Raw genomic sequence first — 25,383 nt, 5'->3', positions numbered from 1 at the left:
GGTTTTCATTCATCATCCATTTCCCCCCAGCAGCTCCCCTAAGCCTTATTTTAGGGATGTGAATGGGGATATCCTCAAGTCATCTGCATTTTGCAGAGGCAAGCCTGATTTGGAATGAATGATGGGGGGAAGGGAACGTGAGGGAGAAACATTTGTAAGAGCCAGAAGTCCTCCCTCCCCCATAACATGGTGCTGTAATTTCAAACATCGTTCTTGCTGGGGATGGCAGGTATATTTTGTTCAGCCACACGTCTCCAGAGGTGCTGCTAGACCACGTGCGTTCAGACTGCATTAATCATAGAATCATAGACTATCAGGGTTGGAAAGGACCTCAGGGGGTCATCTAGTCCACCCCCCCTGCTCAAAGCAGGACCAATCCCCAATATTTACCCCAGATCCCAAACAGCCCCCTCAAGGATTGAACTCACAACCCGGGATTTAGCAGGCCAGTGCTCAAACCACTGAGCTATCCCTCCCTCCCATTCATTCTGTGCTAAGAGCGCTGAAACACAGAGACTGTCACTAACCCCCTCGCCCCTATGAAAACCTTTTACTCACAGCATTTTAAGCTTGGAAAGTCCAGCAAAAGCATGGGGCAGTATTGCCTGGATTTCATTGTGTTGTAAGAGGCTGTTTACAAACAGAACAGAAATATCTCAGGGTTAATAGGGTATCCACAGTGCTCCCAGCCCCTCCTGGTCCCCAGGAATGAATCAAACCTGTATCACTTCTGCGCAGAAGTACAGAGTGCTAGCAGCTCTTCCCCTTCCCCCCCCCCAGATTGATCATGACTAAGAAATGAAACAGTCTATTGCACAGCAATGTACAGCACTCCCATCCCCAGTAGCCCAGGGAGTGAGAAACCAGCACCGGAAATGAACCACAGTGAAGGGGAAGATGTTTTTATGGACAAAAGTACAGGACTGGGAGTCAGGAGTTGAGGGTTTGAGTCCTGGCCCTGCTAACAGACTTTCTGTGCAACTTTGGAAAAGTCGCTTCCGCATTCTCTGCCTCAGTTTCCCCATCCGAGGGCATGAAGATGAAAGAACAAATGCTTGGAAATCATTAATGGCAGCTCTGAGATCCTGGTGCACTAGAGACAAGCACGCTACTATTATTATTATTACAAGCAAGGGCGCTAGGCCAGGCTCCAACCTGAAAGAACAAAATCTGTTCTCTTGCGTTCCGAGTGATCTCAGATCATAAACACGCTGATGTATCAGGCTGGAAAGACCTTGTTTACCCAAGTGAAATGACTTGTAGAAAAGGTGCTGGAGTCTTCCAGAACAGAAAGCTGTTTGCTGTTCTCCCCTCTGTCATTTAATAGTCATGCTGGACTCTGAACCTCCCAGACCCCACGTTATGCGAGCAAAAGGTCACTTTGATTCCTCACCTCCCACTTAGCACATTATAATGGAAGCAGTGCAGTATGGGTCCATGATATCTATGACAGATACCCACTGACTTCCATAGGCCACATATGAAGTAACACAAGCACTGACAGTCAGCCAACCACGGCCCAGTGATAACTAACTAAGGAACAATTGTAAACAAGGGGTTACCCAACCCTCCCGCTTTCTCTGCTCCTTTGACTCTGAAGCCGAACGCTCAAGAGATGTGATGGTGGATTATTAAAATGAGAAAAGCCGCAGCCTCTGAGGACACAGGGCCCTGCCAGGCTGAAGAAGTCAAGGTCATCATCTCTTGCCCAGCCAAAGCTGGCCCTGCATAATATGGGTGTAGTCTTTTAAATGTGGTGCTGCTACTCTTCCCCCCCCCCACCCCCTGTGCCCTTGTCATTGAGCCGGCCGCTCTGAGGGGTTGGTACTTACAGCTTCTCCAGACTTCTGCGTATGATACACTGGCTCAGTTTGCTACAATAACAGGCACAAACATTTCTCTGCATTGTCACCTTTGGAACTAGCGTCCTCTGCAGCCTTACCACTAGGTGGCACTACCCCCTTGATGACTGATGCGAGGCAGCACAGTCAGGCTAAAAATGGGAATCACCAGGGCGAATTTCCCACTGGCTCCAATTTTGCAGAGAAAGGGGCACATTTACCCCATCGTGGCCCCTGTTACTCACAGCTTCGTCACGTTGGAGGAAACCCAGGGGACGGTGCGCAAGTTCTGGCCGGTGCAGTCTATCGTCCTTCCCCAACACTGGCATTCCTTTGGGAACCGGTCAAGCACTGGGGACAAGCACAAAGGAAACAGTGAGACTGGAGACAGACAGGATCTCAGTGTATGGCTGGGCAGGTGAGCAGATAAAAGGACACACTGGTGCACAGAGAAGGGTCAGGGCTGGCTGGATATGTCGGGGTCAAAGGGGCAGGCAGGGGACGGCAGACACACTCCTAAAGAGCAATGCGGTAGCAGTGGAAGAATGGAGGAGGTGATGAGAGGAGAGGCAGGGTGTGTGAAGGAAGAGGAGAGCAGAAGGGGAGAGATGCTTTCTTGAACTTCTCAGGCCTGGGCTGGGAATCTCGCAGGGCCAGCCTTGGTCAGGGTATTTCAGCACATCCAGGCCTGGATAGAACCAGGAAAACCAAAAATCGGATTCACCCTGGTGGGAGTGAGGGAGGGTGAGTCGAACTCCCCCAAACCTGAGCAAAGCTCAGTCTGAATTTTGGGTGGGGCTCCAGGGTGAAATTTTACCAACTTCCCAGGATCCCACCTTTAGGGCTGGGTTCAAACCTTTGAGCAACCCTATCCCACTCCAGAGGGAGGGGCGTAAGAGAAAGGAGTGAAACAGAGGGATGATGAGAGGGGAAAGGGGGCAGAAAGAGCACAAAAGAGGAGGAAGAGGGGGAGACAGGAGGGCTTGGTCAGTAGCATGGGGAGGCTGGGGAAGACACAGTAGAAGAGGAGGGAATACAAAGCCAGCCCCAGGAATGGAAGTACTCACCACAGACTGGGGTCTTCTCTTCCTCAGTGGCTCTGCTGCCCTTGGTCTGCTGCATGTCATCCAAAATCTGCAGCCACCCGCTATTATCCACTAGAAAAGAGAAGGCGGAAGTCATGAAGGTTTGTCCGCCCCCCTGCTCACAGCAGACTCACTCACTGCTCCTCCCCATGCCCAGCCTCCCCCAGACTCGCTCACCCCCACTCTGATTCCTGATCGTACCGCTAGCACGAGAGATGCTGGGCCTGGGCCTGAACCAAGCACCTGGATCAGAATACCCCTGCATTCAGAGCATGGGAATTCAGAATCGGAGCTGAAGCTGGTTCTTGCCGTTGGAGCCCATTTTTATAAGCCTTAGATCTGACTCCCCTGAAACATGGGGTGTTCAAAACCTGCCTCCAGCCCCATATTTGGTGACTTCAGCCCATCTCTAGTTTACGTTAGCTCCTGCCCCCTGCCCCTTTGATCTCTACTGTGTCCTGACAGAATATTCCTCTTCTGCTGGGTCCTACACTCCTACATGTAAGGCTGGGGTGATCTCCTTCCAGCAATCCCTTACCTAGACATTTGTATCATTATTAGAAGGTCAGAGGAAATTTCATAGATTTCATAGATATTTAGGTCAGAAGGGACCATTATGATCACCTAGTCTGACCTCCTGCACAATGCAGGCCACAGAATTTCACCCACCACTCCTACAAAAAAAACCTCACACCTATATCTGTGCTATTGAAGTCCTCAAATCGTAGTTTAAAGACTTCAAGGAGCAGAGAATCCTCCAGCAAGTGACCCGTGCCCCATGCTACAGAGGAAGGCGAAAAACCTCCAGGGCCTCTTCCAATCTGCCCTGGAGGAAAATTCCTTCCCGACCCCAAATATGGCAATCAGCTAAACCCTGAGCATATGGGCAAGATTCAAAATTGTACTCTCCCAGTAAGAGGTTTATACCTTCAGTGATAGCTGCAAGGCAGCCAGGTAACCATAAGTGACCCTTAAAGTCCGCCCCGTGTTCATGTTCCCAGAATCCCTTTGACAATCTTGCTGGTTCTGGATCTGGGGTTTCCAGGTCCACATGGTTTATTAACTACAGGGCATCTGCCTTTGGTCTGGCGGCAAGAAGAAATGGAAAGAGGGGGCAGGCTGTGAGGTTAGCTAATTACCGCAGTTCTCTTCATCGGCTCCATTGTCGCAGTCCTTCTCTCCGTTGCAGTGCAGGAGCTGGGGTAAACAGACAGACAGGTTGCCACAGGGGAACTGTCCCAAAGGGCAGGCATAGCTGTCCAGCCTGGAATGAACCAGAAGAGACTCTGCCAAAGGAAAGCAAGACACAGTCAAAAAGCATCCTTGAACAGGCCAGTCCCCTGTCCCTGCCTACGGCTGGTTTAAGAACCACCTCTCACCCTTGGCTTACTAGTGCTGATCTTGCCAGGACACGGTAACCCATTACTGTATGGTACCCTGTTTCTGCACATTACCCAGTCCCATCTGGCATGACTAATCAGTGGGATTGTATCAACACCAGGCCATCTGGACCATGCTCCTTGATTGTTCAGCTGTCTCCCAGCGCTCTGGCAGGGTCTGAGAGCTGCAAAGAGGAGACATGCCCTGACATTGTAACAGCATGAGGCGATGTCTCACCATAGCCAAGAGACATTTCCCCTCCTCCCTCTCAAATGAGAGAACACGAAACAGAAGCAGTTGCAAATTCTACGCCGCCATCCGACAATTCCATCTGGGACAGTGGAGGCATCTCAGAAAAACGCATGCAGAAAAATCATCGTTATGAAAAAGAATCCAGCACAGGTCAGCAGTGACAGCAAGACGTGCCCATCAAACAGCTGTTCTGTGGCCGACGTGAAAGACATGCCACAAAATCACCAGGACGTTAATGCTAATAGGTTCTGCCACCGGATTATTGCTATTTGCTGAGCACCATACAGCTTGCTGCTGTATGTTATGTAAGGGGAGAGTTGGTTCTTGTGGTACAAGGCCCACAGTGGCACTAAGTTCGATACAGCCACAGACACATGGTCTCCTCTTGTAACTTGGTTAATTTAGTTTTTAAATCCTCATTATCTGCTGGGTGAATGTCCCTTGAAATGCCTGACAGGAGAGGGGTGAGGTTCAGGAGGGATTTGGTTGGTCTTTGAGACTGAAGTCCCCTAGGGAGTTGGGTCTCATGGGGGTGGATAAGGCACATTGAGGGGGATGAAGAGGGGGCGCCGTGCTGTGCCTGCTCTGAGGAGAAATTGAGGCCATCGGTCTCCAGGGCTGTCAATCCAGCATCTTTCCCCACCACAAGAAAACTACAAAGAAGGACACAAGACACGTCACTGACTTCTCGCCTGCATGTCCCAACTGTCCAAAGTGTCCTCCCTCTGGGTTTCGGGTGGCAGGACTGCTCCGCATTCTCACTGCACGTGGGCCATGCTGGATGGGGTATGTATGAGGTGATGGGGTGCCAGTGACAATCAAGAGAAGGGCCTTCAGGCAGGAGGTTGCTGTCACTTCTATTCTGTTTGGAGCTGAAACCCTCTTATGTCCCAAGGGGAGTAAAATAAGTCCTGCTGGGTTAGACATCAGATCTTCATGGCTGGCCAGGTTACTTCCAGCCAACGTTGGGTCACTCCCTAATGAGACACAAAGGAGCTGGAGATCTATTAGACTGTGAAATGGTGGCTGCTGCATTCTTTATGTCATTGAAAATCAGACTGGAGAATAGACTATAGGGGCCAAACCTGCACTGGCCAGGGGGCTGGACTAGATGGGACCTCGGCAGAGGAGCAGGAGGTGGCTTGACTCACACTGACTGCTCCTCCAATATGGCAGCAACCTCAGGAAGAGGCGGAGAGGGACCCCCTGGTGTGGGGAGTGGCAGCCCCTTCTCTGAGTGGTCCCAGGCAGCAGAACAGAGAGGCAGCTTGGTGTACAAGCAGAACTGGGAACAGGAGGTCTTTCCATGGAGTTATATACACCAAGGAAAGCAGAAGAGACTCAGACACATTATTAACTACAGTATAACAAATCAACTCCATAGCCCTCTGGAAAAGCCACCCTCCCCTGAGGTGCAGTTCACTCCCTGTGATCATCAGCCTCAGTAACTTAAACCTCCACTTTGCTGAGCCCTTTCCATCAGGCAGCTCTGAAACGTCAATCAGAGCTTCAAAGAACCCCAGCCACTCAGCTTTGTTCATTAATATCCTACAATTAACTGTGTCAAAAGCACTCTCCAGATCAAGCAAAATGTTTCCATGCACTCGCCTTTGATCAGGGCCCGGGGAAGCTATCGCAGTCTATGTCTGTGACAGAACAGTGTGAACAGCCCGGGCTTGTCATTCAAGGTTTTCTGCTGCTGCTAACATTCCCACAGATTAGTGGCTGACGGTCTGTGTTTATCACTGAAGACGAATCTATTAGATGATTTCCCACTGAACACATCCGATGAAGTGAGCTGTAGCTCACGAAAGCTTACGCTCAAATAAATTGGTTTGTCTCTAAGCCCTGGTCTACACTAGGACTTTAGGTCGAATTTAGCAGCGTTAAATCAATGTAAACCTGCACCCGTCCACACGATGAAGCCCTTTATTTCGACTTAAAGGGCTCTTAAAATCGATTTCCTTACTCCACCCCTGACAAGTGGATTAGCACTTAAATCGGCCTTGCCGGGTCGAATTTGGGGTACTGTGGACACAATTCGACGGTATTGGCCTCCGGGAGCTATCCCAGAGTGCTCCATTGTGACCGCTCTGGACAGCACTCTTAACTCAGATGCACTGACCAGGTACACAGGAAAAGAACCGCGAACTTGTGAATCTCATTTCCTGTTTGGCCAGCATGGCAAGCTGCAGGTGACCATGCAGAGCTCATCAGCAGAGGTGACCATGCAGAGCTCATCAGCGGAGGTGACCATGATGGAGTCCCAGAATTGCAAAAGAGCTCCAGCATGGACTGAACGGGAGGTATGGGATCTGATCGCTGTATGGGGAGAGGAATCTGTGCTATCAGAACTCCGTTCCAGTTTTCGAAATGCCAAAACCTTTGTCAAAATCTCCCAGGGCATGAAGGACAGAGGCCATAACAGGGACCCGAAGCAGTGCCGCGTGAAACTTAAGGAGCTGAGGCAAGCCTACCAGAAAACCAGAGAGGCGAACGGCCGCTCCGGGTCAGAGCCCCAAACATGCCGCTTCTATGATGAGCTGCATGCCATTTTAGGGGGTTCAGCCACCACTATCCCAGCCGTGTTGTTTGACTCCTTCAATGGAGATGGAGGCAACACGGAAGCAGGTTTTGGGGACGAAGATGATGATGATGATGATGAGGTTGTAGATAGCTCACAGCAAGCAAGCGGAGAAACCGTTTTTCCCGACAGCCAGGAACTGTTTCTCACCCTGGACCTGGAGCCAGTACCCCCCGAACCCACCCAAGGCTGCCTCCTGGACCCAGCAGGCGGAGAAGGGACCTCCGGTGAGTGTACCTTTTAAAATACTATACATGGTTTAAAAGCAAGCATGTGAAAGGATTAATTTGCCCTGGCATTCGCGGCTCTCCTGGATGTACTCCCAAAGCCTTTGCAAAAGGTTTCTGGGGAGGGCAGCCTTATTGCGTCCTCCATGGTAGGACACTTTACCACTCCAGGCCAGTAACACGTACTCGGGAATCATTGTACAACAAAGCATTGCAGTGTATGTTTGCTGGCGTTCAAACAACATCCGTTCGTTATCTCTCTGTGTTATCCTCAGGAGAGTGAGATATCATTCACGGTCACCTGGTTGAAATAGGGTGCTTTTCTTCAGGGGACACTCAGAGGTGCCCGTTCCTGTTAGGCTGTTTGCCTGTGGCTGAACAGAAATGTTCCCCGCTGTTAGCCACGGGGAGGGGGGAGGGTTGAGGGGTCTGCCATGCGGTGGGGGAGGCAAAATGCAACCTTGTAATGAGAGCACATGTGCTATGTATGTAATGTTAACAGCAAGGTTTACCCTGAAAGAGTGTAGCCACTGTTTTATAAAATGTGTATTTTTAAATACCGCTGTCCCTTTTTTTTTTTCTCCACCAGCTGCATGTGTTTCAATGATCACAGGATCTTCTCCCTTCCAGAGGCTAGTGAAGATTAGAAAGAAAAAAAAATGCACTCGTGATGAAATGTTCTCTGAGCTCATGCTGTCCTCCCACACTGACAGAGCACAGACGAATGCGTGGAGGCAAATAATGTCAGAGTGCAGGAAAGCACAAAATGACCGGGAGGAGAGGTGGCGGGCTGAAGAGAGTAAGTGGCGGGCTGAAGAGAGTAACTGGCGGGCTGAAGACAGGGCTGAAGCTCAAATGTGGCGGCAGCGTGATGAGAGGAGGCAGGATTCAATGCTGAGGCTGCTGACGGATCAAACCAGTATGCTCCAGTGTATGGTTGAACTGCAGCAAAGGCAGCTGGAGCACAGACTGCCACTACAGCCCCTGTGTAACCAACCGCCCTCCTCCCTAAGTTCCATAGCCTCCTCACCCAGACGCCCAAGAACGCGGTGGGGGGGCCTCCGGCCAACCAGCCACTCCACCACAGAGGATTGCCCAAAAAACAGAAGGCTGGCATTCAATAAATTTTAAAGTTGTAAACTTTTAAAGTGCTGTGTGGCATTTTCCTTCCCTCCTCCACCACCCCTCCTGGGCTACCTTGGTAGTCATCCCCCTATTTGTGTGATGAATGAATAAAGAATGCATGAATGTGAAGCAACAATGACTTTATTGCCTCTGCAAGCGGTGATCGAAGGGAGGAGGGGAGGGTGGTTAGCTTACAGGGAAGTAGAGTGAACCAAGGGGCGGGGGGTTTCATCAAGGAGAAACAAACAGAACTTTCACACCGTAGCCTGGCCAGTCATGAAACTGGTTTTCAAAGCTTCTCTGATGCGTACCACGCCCTCCTGTGCTCTTCTAACTGCCCTGGTGTCTGGCTGCGCGTAACCAGCAGCCAGGCGATTTGCTTCAACCTCCCACCCCGCCATAAACGTCTCCCCCTTACTCTCACAGATATTGTGGAGCGCACAGCAAGCAGTAATAACAGTGGAAATATTGGTTTCGCTGAGGTCTAAGCGAGTCAGTAAACTGCGCCAGCGCACCTTTAAACGTCCAAATGCACATTCTACCACCATTCTGCACTTGCTCAGCCTGTAGTTGAACAGCTCCTGACTACTGTCCAGGCTGCCTATGTACGGCTTCATGAGCCACGGCATTAAGGGGTAGGCTGGGTCCCCAAGGATAACTATAGGCATTTCAACATCCCCAACAGTTATTTTCTGGTCTGGGAATAAAGTCCCTTCCTGCAGCTTTTGAAACAGACCAGAGTTCCTGAAGATGCGAGTGTCATGTACCTTTCCCGGCCATCCCACGTTGATGTTGGTGAAATGTCCCTTGTGATCCACCAGAGCTTGCAGCACTATTGAAAAGTACCCCTTGCGGTTTATGTACTCACCGGCTTGGTGCTCCGGTGCCAAGATAGGGATATGGGTTCCGTCTATGGCCCCACCACAGTTAGGGAATCCCATTGCAGCAAAGCCATCCACTATGGCCTGTACATTTCCCAGGGTCACTACCCTTGATATCAGCAGATCTTTGATTGCGTGGGCTACTTGCATCACAGCAGCCCCCACAGTAGATTTGCCCACTCCAAATTGATTCCCAACTGACCGGTAGCTGTCTGGCGTTGCAAGCTTCCACAGGGCTATCGCCACTTGCTTCTCAACTGTGAGAGCTGCTCTCATCTTGGTATTCATGCGCTTCAGGGCAGGGGAAAGCAAGTCACAAAGTTCCATGAAAGTGCCCTTACACATGCGAAAGTTTCGCAGCCACTGGGAATCGTCCCAGACCTGCAACACTATGCGGTCCCACCGGTCTGTGCTTGTTTCCCGAGCCCAGAATCGGCGTTCCACAGCATGAACCTGCCCCATTAGCACCATGATGCATGCATTGGCAGGGCCCATGCTTTCAGAGAAATCTGTGTCCATGTCCTGATCACTCACGCGACCGCGCTGACATCGCCTACTCGCCCGGTATCGCTCTGCCAGGTTCTGGTGCTGCATATACTGCTGGATAATGCATGTGGTGTTTAATGTGCTCCTAATTGCCAAAGTGAGCTGAGCGGCCTCCATGCTTGCCTTGGTATGGCATCCACACAGAAAAAAGGCGCGGAACAATTGTCTGCCATTGCTCTGACGGAGGGAGGGGCGACTGAGGACATGGCTTACAGGGTTGGCTTACAGGGAATTAAAATCAACAAAGGGGGTGGCTTTACATCAATGAGTATTTCAGGCAGGACTTCACAGAGGGTTCCAATAAAAAATGGTGCACCTAAGTAATTGTTCTTATTGGAACAAGCAGGTTGGTCTGGCCTCTGATTGATACATGGCTAGATTTACCTCGCTGCACCTTCTCTGTGAGTGACTGCAGTGTGACCTAGAGGAATGAGTCCCCTAGATGGGGGAGGGGGGGAAGCAAATGAGTACAAAACAAATCTGGTCTATTTCTTGTTTTGATCCACTCCATCTATCTTTTACATCTTTGGCTGGCAGCAGACGGTGCAGAAGGACTGCAAGCCATCCACATCTCATGGCTGCTCGGCAGAATACGGTGCAGTAGGACTGCTAGCCATCCTCATCTCTTGCCTGCCTGGCAGAAGATGGTACAGTAGGACTGCTAGCAATCCGTATCGCCTGCCTGCTCACCATAAGATGGTTCAATAGGACTGACTGCAGGACTAAAGAGAATGACCTGGTCAAGTCACTCCAAATTTAGTCCCTGCGCCCACGTCTGCCCAGGCGCTCCTGGCCGACGGGGCCAGGAGCACCTCGGACATGACGATGACGGCTACCAGTCGTACTGTACCGTCTGCTGCCACAAGGCAATGGGTTGATGCTGCTGTGTAGCAATGCAGTACCACGTCTGCCAGCACCCAGGAGACATACGGTGACGGTTACCTGAGCGGGCTCCATGCTTGCCATGGTATGGCGTCTGCACAGGTAACTCAGGAAAAAAGGCGTGAAACAATTGTCTGCCCTGGCTTTCACGGAGGGAGGGAGGGAACGGGGGCCTGACGATATGTACCCAGAACCACCCGCGACAATGTTTTAGCCCCATCAGGCATTGGGATCTCAACCCAGAATTCCAATGGGCAGCGGAGACTGCGGGAACTGTGGGATAGCTACCCACAGTGCAACACTCCGGAAGTCGACTCTAGCCTCGGTACTGTGGAAGCACTCCGCCGAGTTAATGCACTTAATGCACTTAGAGCATTTTCTGTGGGGACACACACACTCGAATATATAAAACCGATTTCTAAAAAACCGACTTCTATAAATTCGACCTAATTTCGTAGTGTAGACATACCCTAAGGTGCCACAAGTACTCCTTTTCTTTTTTCATAATGTGGGGCAGTGAGTGTCATTTCTACCACTCACCGTTTCACCTGGCAATGGATGTGTTTTGGGTGGTTGGGTCATTCCTCCACTCTCCCCCCTCCAACCCTCCCCCACCGCTCCCCGAGTCCCAAGGATTCAAGCTGGTGCATTTTACCGAGACTATTATGACCCCCAGAGGCAAGCTGTAATAAAAGGAAGAGGAACGTAGAGACAGGACTGGCTGCAGGTTCAGGAGTAAGTGATGACACATGGTATACGTCAGTGTGAAGCTGGCACTTAAATCTAAAGCAGTCCCTGCCCCAAGCAGCTTGCAGTTTAGCTTAGACAGCTATAGTCCAAACAGTCAGAGGTGGGAGAGAGGCATCAGTCACAGTCAAAGTTGGCCCGTGGTGGAAGGCAAGAGGAATGAGTTTTAAAGGGAGATCTGTGAGTCTCAAAGAGGAGCTGCAGGAGAAGTGAGAGACTGTTCCAAGTATAGGGGCATATGGCAATCTATACGGGCAGCAGGGTGCAATGGACTCACAGACAGCATGCTATGTGTTTGGAAAGCTGCCACAGCTGCAGGATAGCAGAGAGGGCGGTGACCCTTTCCTCCCTTCCAAGTGCCCCTCTGCACATGGCTTTATTCTGGGTAGGTCACAGGGTTATCAGATTCTTAGGGGCTAACTGAATTTCTTCTACTGGTGGTGAGGGGAGTTCACAGACCATCAGGGTCACCACAACCCTGTTCACGGCACCCCTCTCCCTTGTGACTCTTGGAGAAGATTGCAGCTGGGTTTTGCAGCAGGAGTCACTGAACTCTTAGGCAGCAAAGATCCCAATTTCTTGCCACTGCCCTTAATGACCAGAGAAATGCAGAGAGCGTGTTTTAGCGCCACAAAATGGATTCTAATCAGGATGGTCCTTCCATGAAGCATAGAAACCTCTCTAGATGACCCATTTCTAGAGAGGTGCTCCAGAAGACAAGGAAAAGGAACAGCTGCAACTCAAAGCGGTTTGCAGTCAACAGGCTACGCCCTCGAAGCTGCCTCTGATTTACTACCCCAGTGGCTAACAGCAGGGAGCACACAATGTGCACAGTAACATTCTTTATAGTACAAAATAGCACCCAAAAGCTCCTACGCCCTGGACAGATGCAGGCCCTGTCCTGAACAGTATACAGTCTCACAGTTTGTCTGACCCAAAGGCTCATCTGCATGAATGCCCTATCTTTTCACAGCTGACACTGCCTGGATCGGAAGTATTTTTCCACATTAGCTCAGCGTTTCAGCAGCCTCTCTGTAACAATTGGTTGGAGCAGCAAAACAGCTAACCCTGGCCAGGTCCCCAGCCGTATATCTTCCACATGGGCCCTGGGGACCCGCTAGCCTTTTATCAGATTTATTGGTGCGTCTGGGATGTTTGTTCTGAGGGAAACAAGGGCCCAAAATGCCTGCAACACCCGCTGGAGCTTATCAACATGATTCAAAGTGTTTAAGATTTGGAGCAGCAATAGACTTTGAATCCATGAATCTTTCCCTAAAAACTGGAGCTTTCCCAAAAACTGCCGGAGAGAGCTACATCCATCTTAGGCCATAAAACTGATCTGAACAACATTTCTAACAGCCACAGCCCGCCCTTGTCCTCCTTGCTGCATCTTAAGTTACAACACAGAGCCATTTGTGGGGAAAGTTACAACTTCCTAGAACTGTCCTAGGTGCAGCGTGGGCACTTCGGGCACGGTCCAGCACCTGAGAATTAATCCAGTAACTGGGATCAAACGGACATCTCCCTGCCCCGCCGCCCTGAGCTCTTTCTTTCCCATTTTGAAGGCAGCATCTGATGTTAGCTGGGGAGTATTCAGTATCACACGTCAATGTCTGGGCATCTCCAACAGCTGGGCTTGCTCTCCTTCCATCAGAACTGGAGGCATCCCAGGATTCCATTTCAGGCTCTTTGCCTTGGGTCAGCGTCTCCATTGCAGAGCGCTGAATATGTAGTTCTCTTATTTGAAGTGAATGTATTTGTTTAGGCTCATAACAGACATCAAGACGCGTCTATCCTGAGCTTCAGACACCACATCTGCCCCAAAAGCCTGGGGAGATAGATGGGTCTTGTACCCTGCCCTGAAAATCAGCAGGATCAAGCCATTTCAGCCCAAGCGAGGACTCCATTCCAAAGTGGAGGGCTCCTCACAGAGAACACTCTGCAATCAAGCAGCCTCCTCTCTCCTCTATAAAGGGGGCTCCAGCTTGAGTACCCCCAATGCCACAGAAGGAGAGAGCTGTTTCTGCAGCATACAGGTCCCAAGCTATTCAGGGGGACTTTGGAGGAAAACACACAATGCCATAGACTGCACCTGGAAGCCAACAGGTAGCAGCCAATGCTGACTCTGGAGCCCTTGTGCCATTCCAACAAAATAGACCACCATTGCAGTCTGCAGAAGTTCCTCGTGTAGGCCACGTTGCAGCAGTGTAGTCTGGAGGAGACAAAGACATGGCTTTCGGTAGCAAAGTTCATGTCAATAGCAACGATCACATGCTCCAGGCCAAACAAGGATGAAAAAAGCCATTTTGGTCACTGCAGCTCCACCAGCCTCTAACAGCAACTCTGGACCAGCACTCACCCCAGACGGCAAACTCTGACCTCACCAGGCAGACACACCTGGCAAAAGAAGGACTTCCCCTGCCAACCAATTCCACCATAGTTTTATCTGCATGGACTTCAGGCATGTAGCTCTCATCCATGCCCTGGTCTCAGACCCTGGGCTAGGCTTTCAACAGCACTGATTGGGTCAGATGAGCTGGATATATAGCTGGGTGTCATCACCATACAGAAACCTCTTAGCCCACATCTCCCCATCAGCCCTCCCAACAGCCCCATATACTCATTGAACAGGAGGGGAGGCAAGGTGGAACCCAGCTCGCTTAGGGATGCTGAGCAATTGCTCATCACCAGCCATTGGGAACTTTCAGTAAGGAATGAACAGAGCCACCAAGATCATCCTTGTCCACTCCTGCTACTTTCTTCAGGGGGCTAAAGCCTCTCTCAGTCAACAGTATCAGAGGTAGCGCTAACAGTGCCAGTATGGACATCTACTCTTCATACAACATGATGGTGAAAATCTGCAGGACTGATAGCCCTGGAGACTGAAGGTCCACAAAAGAAGGACAGCCCAGGTAGCAGCAGGGCAAGTGTCCCTCACCAGTGTGACCAGCAGGAGAGTTCAAACTCCATGGTTCAGTCAGTCCATAACTTCTGTACTAAACATGCCTACAGGGGAGTCGAGAGGTGTTAGTTGTATTTTCAGTGATGCAGATGCCTGCCCACTGGGAGATGGGCCGAGACTCAGCATTTATTTCACGGAGGGGATGGTCTAGCTGTCGAAGCACAGAACTGGGGGCCAGAATTCCTGAGTCCTAGGCTTGCCTCTGACTTAGGGGAAATCATTTCTCTCCGGAAAATGGGTAATAATGTTTCCCTCCCCCATTGGCAGACTGAAGATTAATTCGCTAATGTTTAGAAAGGGCTTTCAGGTGAAAGGCTCCATGACTTACTGACAACCGTCAAGCCTTCTCTGGTTCCTGATTCCGAAATGAATATGAAGTGCTCTCCCAGCACATTCTAATAGATCTTGAATTTCACATCCACAGAAATTCACCGATAGTCACATTAGGATCCTTTTCAGTCCCTGCTAATGACACCTCTGTCTTAATCATTGGCTGTGACCGGCTGGGAGGCTGGTGTCAATCTGAGTAGAAGGGAACAAACTCCCTCACTTCAGCGCCTGAGATACACTCATGGCTAGAACATCCAGAGTAGTTCCCACAGACTGAATCCAATCTTAATGCACCACCATGTTTCCCTTCAAATACAGTGGAGTGTACCAGATGTAAAAAATACTATTAAAGAGCAACAGGAAAAAACTGCAGTGGCCGATTACAGCCTTGTGCTCCTGGGGTAAAACACTGCAGTCAGGAGCTCTGGGCTGTACTCCCACCTCTGCCAGGCCTGATCTCAACACATCTATGAACAGCTGCCCGTGCACGTTTGTGGAAAGCTAGAGACAGCAAACAAATGGACAAACGTTTCAAAGGACGGTTTGCAGATATGAGCTACATTCAGGGAAACCACTGCCCGTTGGACGGGGCTCCAATCACGGCAAAGGCGGCGCCAAGTTGTATTCAAGTGAGTCAAACAGTGAGGCTCTCTCTCCTCTCTCTTACTTTCCACGCTGCACCTTTTGTTACACTCTCCCTGTATTTGAGAGCCAGGAGTTTTTCTGCAGGAGATGAACAGAGTTGCTGCCACAAATACCAGAGGGATTAATAATGGCCTGGGACACAGATGCTGACAATGGGGATCACGTGGCCCTTTCTGTAAGAGTCAGGGCTTACCCCAGTCTCCATGGCCAAAATTTCTTACCAATTTTGTGCAGTACACTGTGCTTCTGGACCCTGTTGCCCACCACCCCAGAGGTGGCTGCATTTCTGTGGGCTCTTTGTAAATTGCTTTGACATCTTTGGGGATGACAGCGGCAAATATATCTAAGCAAACCAAAGGTATGCAAAACAAATATGGAGGTGTTGAAAAGAACTTCAGCTAATGTTTCTCTGGAACTTTTAAAATAGATCCCTCATCTTATATTAATTTTTGCAAGCTTTGTAATTTCACTTACGTTTTATTACTACATTATCTGAAGTGGCTTGCACAAATAGTTGTGTTAATTGTGTGTTTGGCACAACTTGTGCTCCTGGTGAGGTGGTAGTATATTTATTACGTGTTTCACTGTGCAGAAGAAGCTTGAAAACATACAGATCAATACCTCATGAAACAGCATGACTGTGTCTCACCACTCTCTCTCTCTCTATGAATGAAGCAAATCTGTGTGTCACCGCTAGTCCGATGAGTTGGACAAAGCATATCTTTTCTCTTCTTATAATACAGCAGATGTAAAACAAACACATGGTGCAAGAGTCGATGGATGAGTGGGGCAAGCATATTGTGTATGTGCTAAAGGTCTTCTTTTTCTTTTCAGGGTACTAGAAGAAGATCAGAGATTCCTAAAGATGCAAAGATTCAAGATATCATCTCACCTTCTCGCTTGTTCTATAAAACACACTGACATCATCTAGAAAACCTTCCATCTCTGTCTCTGTCTCTCTGTCTCCCTCCTGTATCAATGAATGGCTAGCAGTAAAGGTTTAATTTTCTAAGGACGCTCCCTACCCTTAAATACAGAGGGGAACAATACTAGGATTTGATTGCTAGCACAGGGCCCAATGCTAGAACTCTTACAAATGCATGTAGGCCCAGGGAGTTAAATTCTTATATGGTGCTTACATACCAAGGTGCTAGTCACCCTGTGAATACCATAGATAGATTATAGACACAGACTTCCTGCGTGCGCTTGGGTAAGTCACTTAACCTTTCTGTGCTGCAGTTCTCCATCTGTAAAAATGGGAACAATAGCACTTTCCAATAGCACACACAGGGCCATCGTGAGGATAAATACATCAAAGATTGTGAGGCACTCAGGTACTTATATGGCCCTCATTACTATAGTATCAAAGATAGACAGGATGTGTAATATCCTGAAATCACCAGGTGGACTGAGCTATTAAGGACAATCTTACAAACTGAGTTGCACTCACTGTACAGGTAGTTAGATCTTGGAGAAGTGTTCAGTTTTAGCTGTGGAGAAGTTCTTTCTATATGCTGAACAGACCACCAGTAAATTTTAATTCTTGCCTGAATCTCTCTGATTTGAATAGTTTCTAGGTAAACAGCTGCTGCCTTCAGGAAAACAAACACAAATATTGCATCGTGAGTTAAATTATTTGTGTGGAACACTCAAATTGTCTGGAACACTATCTTACTCAAGGACATAGCTTTGTCAGTGACGATCTCCTTCACGTACCTCAGATGGTGCTTGCGTGAACAGGCCAGATTCAACAGACTTCACGCTGTTGCTGGGCTGGGCAGCTGGCCACAGTTTTTTGGGGGGAAATAAATGCAATTTATGATTGCTTCTGAGGCTAAAAGTTTTAAGTGAGCTGGAAAGAAAGCTTGAGCAGATGGGACTCTGGAATATAGTCACAGAAATAGTTTTATATTATAAAACGAGGAAGCTCCCCCCAAAAGTCAAAACTGTTAATCACAGTTCTTCTTCAAGAAACTATAGCCTTACCACTGAAGGTGCAACATGGGGTCTGGATCAACAATCTTGGAAAACTCAAGAAGTTAGTAATAATAAGTAACAAAAAACTTTGTTAAATGTATGTGTCAAATGGGGACTATTGCAAGAAGCTATTGCAAGATACAAAACAACATGTGCTAAAGCATTGACAAAGGCATACGCAAGTTCAGACTGCTCCCTTAATTTTCTGCAGCACCTGCCCATTTGTAAGGTTGGAGCCTGGGATAAAACTAAATGTAAGTCAGGTGGAAATGTAAGGGTCTCTTTCTAGTGGCTCTCGTGTGTTAATGTATTTCATTAAAAGAGTTTTATTTATTAAAAATATTTGATGTTGGCAGATCATAGGCCATAATAAACAGCAGTGCAAAGTTACATAAAAACAAGACGTTGTGTCAAAAAGTACAGATTTGTGATATATATTGCTGTAAAGCTTCTCAAGGCAGCTGAAAGTTGTGCCTTGAAATGAGTCCTCAGCCAAGGCCTGCTTATGTTACTTAAGCCAATCATCCCCTTCACTTACATGGGCCCATTCTTACGAGCGAGACAAGCGGGATTTGGCCTTGTATATAGGGTGATGTTTGTGTGTGGCCCCTCCAGGAGGTACAGAACACACAAGCTCTGCCCCAGGGCCCCACCAATGCTCTCTCGGAATTCTGGGCTGGTAGGGGGCAAAACTAGCTCCCAGCGTAACTCAAGCAGCGAGGGACCTGCTCTCAGTTCCAGCAGCCCTATGTACATGAATGGGTCTGCCCTAGGTGGTGCCTGCACCAGAGTCATTCTTGCCTGACTTCCTTCCAGCCCCAGCCTGGAAGTCGAAGCAGCCCTACAGCCCAAGCCCTGCGAGCCCGAATTGGCTGCCACAGGCCAGGCACGGGTGTCTAGTTGCTGTGTAGACATAGGGGCTTTCAAAAGCTCTATTTGCTGCTACAGAGGTGCTAAAAACTAATGACCCATGTGCACCTCTTCTACACTGTCCTGGGGACTCAGCTGGTCCCTTCTCAGCATCACTCACATGACGAGGTGCTGGCAATGGTTCGAGGGGGTCCGACAGCAGCGTCTGTGATGTCGTGACCAGTACTAGGAGATCCCCAAACCCTTTCAGAGACAGCGCCTTCAGGCTGTACAGAATGTGGACAAGTTGGGGGTTAGCTGACCTGCCTGCTAGATTCAATGCTCCCTGGTCTATTTAAGGAGGCTTTAAAAACACAGTCACAATGGGTCTGTTACTACCTCTGTCACATCACGGGTTAACACAGTTGTTACCATTTTCCTCCCCTAATGCCGATCACACACTGTACTTTGACACTACCAGGCACGGCTATACAGGTACCCTGCAACACAAACAATTCAGGCGTGAATTAAAACACCAACAAAGATAAAGTGCAGATAAAGGGTTTAAAATAGCAATCAGGCTGCCAGGATCTGCCAAATGGAAAACCTTTTAAATGCACCAGCGCAGGAGCCCTGAGATCTGGGGCAGAGGGCATGTCAAAGACCCAGGGCCAGAGAGGCCGCATGGAACCAGTGGGAGGGGGAAGAGAGACTTTCCTTCCCTCAAAAATCCACTCCTAAGGTCTAAACTGCAGGAACTTCCCAGTCAGGTGACAGATTCCCCCCTTCTCCTCCTCTGAGGGTTGTGCTATCATTTGCTTTCATGAGACTTTCATATTGACCTTAGTCACCAGCTGTAGAGGCATCTGTCGCCTGCCCTTCGCAGCCAATGAATATCACAAATGTACCACTGAATGGACCTGTTGCTGGCATTGTGATGCTAGGGCCAAATTCTGAGCTCCTTGTTCCGTTCCTACCCAGGGCGGACTCAGGAATAACTCCTGCCATAGCCCATGAGAGGTTTGTCCCAGTGAAGACATAGGGTCTGAGCCATGAGGATGCTGATAGGCAGCACTCTGAACGCCACATGCATCCATTCTGAGTGAGAGCCAGAGAGCTAAGACTTAGGCCCTAGGCCATCATTCCCATGAAAAGCCCTTTCCCCCTCTGTTAAAGAATAGAGGACGACCTGGCTCAGGGAAGGGTTTGCTGCATCCTGGATGTGCCTGGAGCCACAGCACAAATGAGCCCCTCTGGAGCCAATTCCACTTTCTCAACACACGGGTTCTTTATGCTGGGCTCCGGATTTCAGAGCAACTGCAGATAAAACCTAATGAAACAAGCGCAGAAAAAGGACAAGTGGGTAATTAAAGGGAGGAGGAGAGAGGTCCCGAGGGAGCGAAGGAGGAAATGGTAACATTTAACTCAGCCCTTACTGCGGCTATTGCTTTCCTTTTTACATTTCTGGCATAAGGCTACATTTGGAGGAGAGTGTATCCGGAGAGAAAAGGGAGAGCAAGAAAAGAGTAATAATGGAGAGAAACAGTGCTTAACTCTTTATTCTTCTCCTCTCTCCCCTCTTCTATGAAGCCTTGCAGCTAGAGGACCACAGATCATCCGCTCTTTGCCCTGGATTTAAAGATGGGTCCAATTCCAAATATGAATCTTGGATCCACTCCGCCCCTGGACTTTGTGTCTAAGGCCCATCTCAACGTACACAGTGAGGTGTTATTGAATTGCACTCACACATCGAGTGGGGTCCCTGCTATTTCTTTGTTTCAGTTCATTTAGGGCTCAGTGCAGTCAATGAGAATCTTTCCACTGACTTCACTGGGTATTGGATCAGGCCCCAGTTGCACAGCTCCTATCCCTATATGGAGCTGTGTAAACAACAACGAAGAGTTTATTCACATAGGCTTTCCCAAGAGATGGTGTCAACTCACAAATTCACAGCCAAACTCAAGCTTTTGAGCTGTCCCTTGTGGATCTGGGTTTGGATTATGAATAGCACAAAGTTTGGGGTTTCCCTGTGCAGAGACCAAGAACATGATTATTATGCAGCATAAGAAAATCTGATGGTGGTAAAAGAACTGGAGAAATGCAGGAAAAGCAGGAAAGAACTAATGGAGAGAAGGAAGGGAAAAGAGATGGTAAAGAACTAATCCAAGGAAGCAGATACATTCTGTGTTTAAGAGGACAGCAGATAATACATGCGACCAGTTTTGCAGTGCTGTGTATTAGACAGTTCCTTCCTGGCGTCTCGACTGATCTGCTTGCATTCTGAAGCTGTAATTCTATTGCCTGGATTGTTATACCAACCTGCAGAGCTAGCAGTATTTTTGAGGTGACATCCTGATTTTTGCCTTGCTGGCAAGCTCACTAGCACTGCATGACACCCCATGGTCTCAGGCTGCAGGCAGTGTCAGGCTGGGGGAGCCCTTTATCAGTTCTGGTTCATGCGGGGCTTGCACCCTGAGGGCTGGGCTTTGGGTCTGGAGTTTGAGCAATCCAAACAGTCCAAGTGACACTCAGGTGAAGTTACCAATCTTTGCCTGGTTTCAAATCTGAAACTGCTGCATTTCATGTGTTGTCCACCCAAAACCATAAACTAACCCCAATCAGCCCAAAACTCAGCCCCAGCCTCAATCCAAATTCAGCCCTGGCTTTCCCCAAAACATTATGCGGCTGTCATGTAGAGGAACCAAGTTAGAGAGTTGCATTCCTCTCCTGATTCCCAGAGCCAGGATCAAAGGGAGTGGGTTAGCAACAAACTCAACCACGAGCAATTGTTGAACAGAAGTATGGTCTAATGGACTAAGCACTGGTCTGGGAGCCACACACACCTGAATTCTTGGTCTGGCCCTGACTTCCCCTTATTGCGTGCTCTCGGGCAAATCATTTGACTTCTCTGCACTTCAGTCATTCCATTTGTAGAATGGTGATGCTACTGACCTACTTCACAGGAAGTTGTGATGATTAAGTTACTGTTTCTCCAAGAATAGAAAGCACTATATATAATCATCTCAGTGTACAGTTCCCTAGCACAGTTTTCCATCTCCTGGGCCTTTAGCCAGATTTTCCGGGACTTAAAACAAACATTAGAACTCTACATTGCAAAGGCAGATACGTGACTTGGGGGACCTGTTTCTTTCCCATCAGAAAATCTTTCCCCTCAGATCAGAACCCTGAGCTGGTTTTGAGTTATGTTAAGCTTATTGTACACTTAGTTCAATAAATCAATTCCCCAACAGAATCCTCTCACTTGGTGAAACGTTCCCTTAATCCCCACATCCCCCCGAAATAAAACAGATAATGCAACAAGTAAATTTAAAACCAGCAGCACAGATTCAGGACCAGAACATGCAGCCCCTGGGAGGGACGTCTTCTTACACAGAGCCCTTTGGGCCCCTTGGCATGTACCCCTGAGGTCTGGGTATCCCCTTTTGGCCCAGGTACTTGCCTGGCACACACGCTCAGACTCATATACAACATGCACATACAATACACACACCCCTCCCGCTATTAACAGCAAGTTACTCACTGTTGAGGTGCGATGGGCTGCTCCAAAACCAAATCATTTGAAGGGAGATGCTAATAAAAAGCTATTTGATTTGGGGGAATTGGGGGGGAGGGGTAAAGGCCTTCTCACTGGGTTCAATATCTTTCTGCTCTCCCCACCACAGGTGGTGACAGGGAAAAGTTTCCATTGTCATTGGTAAACAGCAAAACAACAAATCACAGTAAAACTGGCACACTGAAGAACTTCTGGCTTTGCCACCTTATCCTTTTCTAAAATCCAGCTTTAAGGGTCCCTTTTTCATCCTTTCTTTGTCCACTCTGGCCACAAAACTTATACCTGTGTCTGTCAGCTCACCTTAAGACAATGAAATTAACATGGCTTCTCGATCTGCTGTCATTCAAATCTACCATCTCTCTTCCTGTTGGACAAGCAACAGAATTGTAACTTGCCATTGTTTCTCCTTCCCTCTCAGACGCCAGGTAACATGGAAGCCCAGAACAGATGACAGAACGGACAGAGGTATGCACAGGCATACAGACACAAAGACATTCTGCTTCAACTAAAGAACTGATGCAGCAAGGAAATAAGGAGACACCAACAGTGGTGCAGATTTTGACAGAAATTAGCATTCCGCTCTCCAAGCTATCCATCCATCCCCGTTAACATGTGCTAGATCTACCCCCAAAACCCTCATTCCCAAAACCCACAACCAAACATTTTGATTTTCTCCCCACTTTGAATAAAGGGCACTGCAAGCACGGACACTTACTTGTAACAGCTTGGAAAAGAGAAGGCAGAATGATGAGGAAAAGCTTCATGCCGGCAGCTCTTGAGACTATAATCCCAGGCTAGTAAAGATTGAGAAGTCTTCTGGGTTACTGTAAAGCAATAAGAGGAAGGGGAGGAGAGGAGGAAATTCTGGAGAAGATGTGGCTCTTCTTCTGCTAATAGGTGCACATGTGCTCTGCTCTCCCACAACTGCACACACCAGCCCAGGAGATGCTGCAGGCTCCTCTCTGCAAGGTGCTGGTGGCCTCCATCAAGCCTCGTTTCTTCCTGCGCCCCAAACTAGTGAAAGTGGCAAGCGGCCCCTGGACCAGAAGATATTTGCAGTTCCTCTCACCCTCACATTTAAGTTTGCGGGTGGGGAATCTTCCTTCACCACGGGAGTTAGCTGGTTGACTTTTTTTTCCCCACTTGCACCTGGCTCACCTACCTCTAGGGAAATGGCACATGAACCTGAGAGGATCTGGCTTAAAATGCAGAAGGCTCGTTTGCTTTGTTTCACTTGCCTCTGCTGAGGAGGATTCCAAAGGCAAACAACCCTTTAGTCCTTGCTGCGTGTCTGCTGATTCACATGGTTGTGCAGTTGAGGGGAGCTGAGTCTCTGAGTGGCTTCCCCGCAGGATGCCCAGGTCCTGAGTAGGAGATGAGAGGAGGGGGTGATTTTTCTCAATGGTACAGCGAGGACCTGGCAAGGGGGCCCTCTGCTGGACATGACTTCTAATGAACACTGCTTCAGATCAGCAATTTTCTCTCTTCCATCCGGTTGGCCTACACACACAGTTGTACTGCTTTACCTATAACAGATGAGTGAAGTGGTACAACCACCCTAGCATGGACTCAGTTATATCCATATAAAATTGCTTATACCAGTACGGCTATTCCCATAGTGGAGGAGGAATTGACCCCTTTATACTGATATCTCTGGTTCCACACTAGCAGACATACTAGGACGGGGTGGGCAAAACTTTTGGCCCGAGGGCCACATCGGGGTTCCAAAACTGTATGGAGGGCTGGGTAGGGAAGGCTGTGCCTCCCCAAACAGCCTGGCCCCTGCCCCCTATCCGCCCCCTGACTGCCCCCCTCAGAACCTCTACCCCATCCAACCATGCCCTGCTCCCTGTCCCTTGACTGCCCGCCAGGACCACCTGCCCCTTATCCAACCCCCTCCCGCTCTCTGCCCCCTTACCATGCCGCTCAGAGCATCAGGACTGGCAGCCGTGCTGCCCAGCCGGAGCCAGCCCCGCCACCACGCTGCCTGGCAGGAGCTCACAGCCCCGCCTCCCAGAGCGCTGGTGGCACGGCGAGCTGAGGCTGCGGGGGTTAGGGGAGAGTAGGAGAGGGGCGGGGGTGAGCCTCCCCGGCCGGGAGCTCAAGGGCCAGGCAGGACGGTCCCGCGGGCTGGATGTGGCCCGCTGGCCATAGTTTGCCCACCTCTGTACTAGGATAACTAACTGTAAAATTTCACACACACACATCCCCAACTGAAATAGTAGTTACCCTGCTACAAAACTTGTGTGTAAACCAGGCCTTAGAGATGGATTCCAGCTAGTGCTGGGGAAAATAGCAGCAGTGCATGGTTTGCTCAAAGAAAGACGCCTGGTTTTGAATTCATGAAACTTTTGAGCATCTGTAGCGTTTCCTGCAAACTGCTTCGCATTTGTGAAAAGGTGTCTCAGGTTCCTGCACTGGGAGCCAGCCTGGGGTGAGCTCTATTCCTGCCTTTGCCACTAGCTTCAATAATAAGGTTCATGTATAGAGCAATTTATATACATTGCTTATTTATGGCTCATAAGACCCCAATGGACTGGAAGTGACAACTGACTTCTGGGACTTGTGTGCCTGGGGATCTGTGAGGCAATTGCTGGAAGGAGATTGCTGGGGATGATGAAGCAGAGAAATTGTAGTACTATATAGGGGCTGGAGTAGAGATGTAACCAGAAATCAGGCCTCTCTCCATAGCCACTGCTTATCTTCCTGCCTGCTGTAACAACCTCCTAATGGGCCAGGTTATTCTCGATGGGCACAGGACCAAACTGGGGACAGCATGGAGTTGTACCATCCTTGGGGAGCTCTGGGATGGATTATGCCTCAGGTCTTCTGCACACATCACGTTGCATCACACTCCATTTTCCATGGGCTCACTTTCCCTCCTCCTCTCATTCCTTCCTTTTGGGCCTGCTAGTTCCCTTGCGGGCCCTAAGAGACAGCTGTCTCTCTGCACATAGAAGTCAAAATTGTGCCTGGTCTTTGCAGGAGGAGGAAGTGGGGAGAGACTGGCAAGGTTCTTTGCACCTTCCTCTGTGCACCAACAAAAGGGCCAGGTACTCACTTCCTCAGTGAAAGGAATAGGGTAGCGATCTAGGCTCGGGACAGGTGTCCAGCAGAACTGAAGACAAGACAGATTAGGTTCCTGATGCTCCCATTACTGTAACTGTCCCCATTCTTAAAAAGAAAAGGATGCATGCATCCGATGAAGTGAGCTGTAGCTCATGAAAGCTTATGCTCAAATAAATTGGTTAGTCTCTAAGGTGCCACAAGTACTCCTTTTCTTTTTGCGAATACAGACTAACATGGCTGCTACTCTGAAACCTGTCCCCATTCTGTAGCTGTAGGGGGTGCCACTCCTGGGTGGCCCACCCTGATCAACGTCTCTTCCATCATTCCTCCAAAGCAAAACCCTGTACCAAGGTGACCTTAAAATGGCAAAGAAATCAGCCAGCCATCACTCAGGTACTGGTATCTTGAAGGACAGTGCTTGTCTGTG

At 49.1% G+C, this 25,383-nt stretch overlaps 1 protein-coding gene across 2 annotated transcripts in view; it reads right to left on the bottom strand.

The window, feature by feature from the left end:
* LOC141994266 (relaxin receptor 1-like) overlaps positions 1–23,251 on the bottom strand; it is a 48,865-nt gene extending 25,614 nt beyond the window's left edge. The window contains exons 1-5 of one of the 2 annotated variants that reach the window (XM_074964511.1): positions 22,603–23,251; positions 4,066–4,212; positions 2,909–2,998; positions 2,087–2,192; positions 559–630 (exon numbers count right to left, since the gene is read on the bottom strand). In XM_074964511.1, coding sequence (XP_074820612.1) covers positions 559–630; positions 2,087–2,192; positions 2,909–2,998; positions 4,066–4,212; positions 22,603–22,651 — 464 coding nt within the window. In that variant the 5' untranslated portion in view covers positions 22,652–23,251. Of the gene's footprint in view, positions 1–558; positions 631–1,832; positions 1,995–2,086; positions 2,193–2,908; positions 2,999–4,065; positions 4,213–22,602 lie in introns of those variants that run through there. The other variant, XM_074964512.1, reaches the window with a different exon arrangement.
* Between the last annotated feature and the right edge of the window lie 2,132 nt (positions 23,252–25,383).

This window comes from Natator depressus, chromosome 9, assembly GCF_965152275.1.
Source record: "Natator depressus isolate rNatDep1 chromosome 9, rNatDep2.hap1, whole genome shotgun sequence".
NCBI lineage: Eukaryota > Metazoa > Chordata > Testudines > Cheloniidae > Natator > Natator depressus.
This window is presented reverse-complemented; position numbering and strand designations above follow the sequence as displayed.